At 53.0% G+C, this 3,869-nt stretch overlaps 1 protein-coding gene across 1 annotated transcript in view; it reads right to left on the bottom strand.

Moving 5' to 3' along the window:
• The window catches only part of EAH_00054450 (DnaJ domain-containing protein, putative), a gene marked incomplete at both ends in the record, with an annotated part of 6,493 nt that extends 3,832 nt beyond the window's left edge, over positions 1-2,661 (bottom strand). The window contains 4 exons of the mRNA XM_013397783.1: positions 318-427; positions 604-664; positions 779-906; positions 1,094-2,661. Of these exons, the coding sequence (XP_013253237.1) occupies positions 318-427; positions 604-664; positions 779-906; positions 1,094-2,661 (1,867 nt within the window). The remainder of the gene's footprint in view (positions 1-317; positions 428-603; positions 665-778; positions 907-1,093) is intronic.
• Positions 2,662-3,869: the final 1,208 nt, after the last annotated feature.

The raw sequence follows: 3,869 nt of genomic DNA, 5'->3' as shown, positions 1-3,869 counted from the left end.
CTGCTGCTGCTGCTGCTGCTGCTGCCCCCAGCCATCGATGCAAACATCTCAGCAAAATCGGTGAAGAGGATTGAAGGGTCAAAGCCCCCAGCAAAAGCACCTAAAGAAATAAATAAATTAATAAATAAATAAAATAAACAATATATAATTAAATAAATAGGTTAACAAATTAAATTAAGTAAATGAATAAACTTATTTATTTATTTTAACAAACTGAACAGATAAAAAGACAAAAGGAGACAGATAAAGAGACAAAAGGAGACAGATAAAAGGACGAAAGGAGACAGATAAAGAGACAAAAGGAGACAGATACTCACCTGCTCCCGCTCCACCTGCAGCACCACCCCCTGCTGCTGCGTCTTCGGGCGAAAGCCCCGTCTTATCGTAGAACTCTTTCTTCTTGGGGTCGCTTAGAAACTCGTAAGCCCTGCATGCAGATGCATATACACCCCAACGCCCCAGATGCGCATGCATCCGCAACCATGCAGATGCATATACACCCCAGCATCCCACATTTGCATGCATATACACCACAAAGCCCCACATTCGCATGCATATACACCTCAACGCCCTACATTTGCATGCATATACACCCCAAGGCACCAGTACAGAATAGCGGCCAGATGGAGCTCCCTATACACCCCAACATCAGCCGTGGAGCTGCCTATACACCCCAAAAACAGCACTTAGCTCCCTATACACCGCACTTGCCGCAGCTGCCAGTACACCCCAAACCACCGCGCGGAAAGCTGCCTATACACCCCCTCCGCAAACAAACCAATGCGGGGCCCTATATCAAGAGACACCCTGGGCTCAGACCTGCTGTCTCCTTTTGCTAGCCGCAAGGAGACAACTGCACCTGCTGCAGCTGCAGCACTTGCTGCAGCAGCAGCAGCAGCATCAGCTCTGCAGCAAGCGGGAGACGGCGCTCCGCAGGCACGAAATATTTCAACAGCAGCAGCAGCAGCAGCAGCAGCAGCAATGGCTGCAGCAGGCTGAAGCAGCCTGCGCTGCATGCTCGAAGCCCCCACTCCACCCCCGTATATTCTGTTTTAGGGTTTTGTTTGTTTGTTTGTTTAATGCATGCACCTACGCAGTGATCTCTGCCATAGTTTGTTTCGCTTCAGGGCTGGGGTTTAAGTCCGGATGATGTTTTTTTGCTTTCTCTCTAAAGGCCTTCTTAATATCTCCTATTGAAGCCCCCCGCGTACACCCCAATACTTCATACGGGCATCGACGACCCCCGCTGCCCCCACACCCGCTGCTATAACCCCTCAAACACTCAAATAAACCCATACACCCCGCCCCCCTTGAGGGGCCCCCCCTAGAGGGGGCCCCTCTAGAGGGGGCCCCCGTAGAGGGGGTGTTTATAGAGGAGGGCCCCATAGAAGGGGTTTGAATAGATGAGGTGTTTATAGAGGGGGCCCCTATAGAGGGGGATGTCGAACAGGGGGTACTTATAGAGGGGGCCCCCATAGAAGAGGGGGCCCCCATAAGGTGCCGCCGCCGCCTGTCTGCAAGGGGGGCCCCCAAGGCAGCAACTGAATAGCAGCGAGAAGGGCCCCCAGAGCAGCCGAGGCGCAAGGGAGGGGGAGAGCCCAGCCTGCTGCTGTTGCTGCTGCTGCTGCTGCTGCTGATGGTGCTGCTGGGGCTTACTGCACCGCCTCCAAGGTGCAACAGCGGGTTGTGCGGGGGGTTCGAAGGCATAGGTGGGGGGCCTTGCTGCTGCTGCTGCTGCTGCTGCTGCAGCTGCCTGCCCCTGAGGGATACGGGCATTTGTTGTGGGGTGAAGCTGCTGAGCCTCTTTGATGCATTTAGTTGGGGGGCCCCCCCTCTTGCATGCAGCGGAGACAGCTTCGAAGAGGAGACAGAAACAGAGACAGATGTCTCTCTTGCAGCAGGAGAGACAAAGCAGCAGCTCCAAGGCCCCTCTGCTGCTGCATCGCTAGCTTCTCTTCCACCGGCTGTCCCCGAGGCAGCAGTAGCTGCTGCTGCTGCTGCCCCTGCTGCTGCTCCCGCTCCTGCTGCTCCTGCTGCTCCTCCTCCTCCAGGAGAAGCAGCAGCAGCAGCAGCAGAGGCATCTGAGGAGCTGGGGGGTGTACATACACCCGAGCGGGGCACCGCCTTTTGAGGCCCCTCTGTTAATAAGACTCTCCCCATACACCGCAGCAGCAGCGCTCCGGGCCCCACACTGGTAAAGAAGAAGGCTCGCTGTCCCCTCTGCTGCAGCTGCAGCAGCAGCCTCTGCTGCAGCAGCCGTTGCTGCTGCTGCTGCTGCTGCTGAAACAGCCCCGGAGAAACCACAGCTAACGGCCTCTGCAGCACCGACGCAAAAGCGGAACTGCTGCTGCTGCTGCTGCTGCTGCTGCTGCCTGTCTTCATAGTAGAAGACACACCGCATGCGTTACCCCCTCCTCTTTCTCTCCTATGTGCTTCTCCATTGCTGCAGCAGCAAACAGCGCCCTGGTGCTGCAGCAACTCCGCCTGCTGCTGCTGCTGCCCTGTGGGGGCTAGATGGGCCCCCAGGGGGGCCCCCAGGGGCCCCCCACTTACGCTGCTGTGGGCGCTGCGGGCTCTAAGAAAGTTAAGAGAGTAATTCTTCGACGCAGTTGTTGAACGCCTTAATGCTTTTAAATTCGAGGAGAGGTGGCAGCGCGTCATGGTGAGGGGAAGGAGAGCGAGGGTTTAGGGTTTAGGGTTTAGGGTTTATGCTGTGCTGATGAAGCAAACAAAACGAAATAGAGTCAGCATAAGCCCATTGCAGGTGCGGCACCCTCGTTTAGGGTTTAGGGTTTAGGGTTTAGGGTTGCTAGGAGGCGGCGAACGATCACCAAAGAACAAGGTGCACCTGCACCACCACCTGCAGCAGCTGCTGCAGCAGCAGCTGCTGCAGCAACTGCTGCAGCAGTTGCTGCCGCAACTGCAGCAAAAGGCAGAAAAGCCCCAGAAGGCTGACGGGGCCACCAGCAACGTGCTGCAGCTGCAGCAGCAGCAGCAGCAGCAGCCGCTTGCTGCTGTATTGCCGCTGCTTTACCTAAAACGGCTGTGTCAGGGTAGAAAGAAAGAAGGGAACAGAAGAAGACGATCCCACACGATCCCAGACGATCCCAGACGATCCCGCAGCGGCGAGATCGAACTCACAACGTTTGAAGCTCCATGAGGGGTAGATGTGGGGAGCGCTGTAGCTGTTGCTTTTTGTAAGAGAGACAATATAAATTTATTATTTTATTGTATTTGTTTCTCTCTTATTAATTAAACAAAGCAAAGAAGAAATGCAATAAACTCCCTAACACCATCTGCTGCAGCGGTGGGGCCGGCGGGCGCTGCATGCAAATAAAAAAAGCCCCGTCTTGTTTGTCTTCTACTAAACTAAGAATATAAAACATAAAAAGAAATATTTATTTATTCTTCTCTTTGCATGCAAACCATTAATGGGGCTGAGAAACCGCAAGCACTCCGAAACAAATGCCGAGACACAGAGACGCAGTAAAACCACGCAACGCATATCTAAACCCTAAACCCTAAACCCTAAACCCTAAATACTAAGCACTAAACCCTAAACCCTAAACACTAAACCCTAAGCCTTAATCACTAAGCCCTAAACCATAAACCCTAGACCCAAAACTCTAGAGAATAAAGAAAAGATGCGAATAACATAGAAACACAAACAACAGCAACTGGAGATGAAGCCCATTGGTCTACAGTTTTATAGGGTAATTGCTGCATACAGCAACAATGAAGATTGAGGGTTGAGAAGGATGCAAGCAGAGGGACAGCAATCGAACAGAGTGCGCTGTAGAGACAGCAGGAAGAAGGGTGGATTGTGCATGCAAGTAAAGTTGAGATGTTTAAGTAATCGTAACGAGCTT

Source organism: Eimeria acervulina, genomic scaffold (genome assembly GCF_000499425.1).
Source record: "Eimeria acervulina Houghton genomic scaffold, Eah_scaff1041, whole genome shotgun sequence".
In the NCBI taxonomy this organism is placed as follows: Eukaryota; Apicomplexa; class Conoidasida; order Eucoccidiorida; family Eimeriidae; genus Eimeria; species Eimeria acervulina.
The sequence above is the reverse complement of the archived record's forward strand: the minus strand, read 5'-3'. Positions and strand labels throughout refer to the sequence as shown.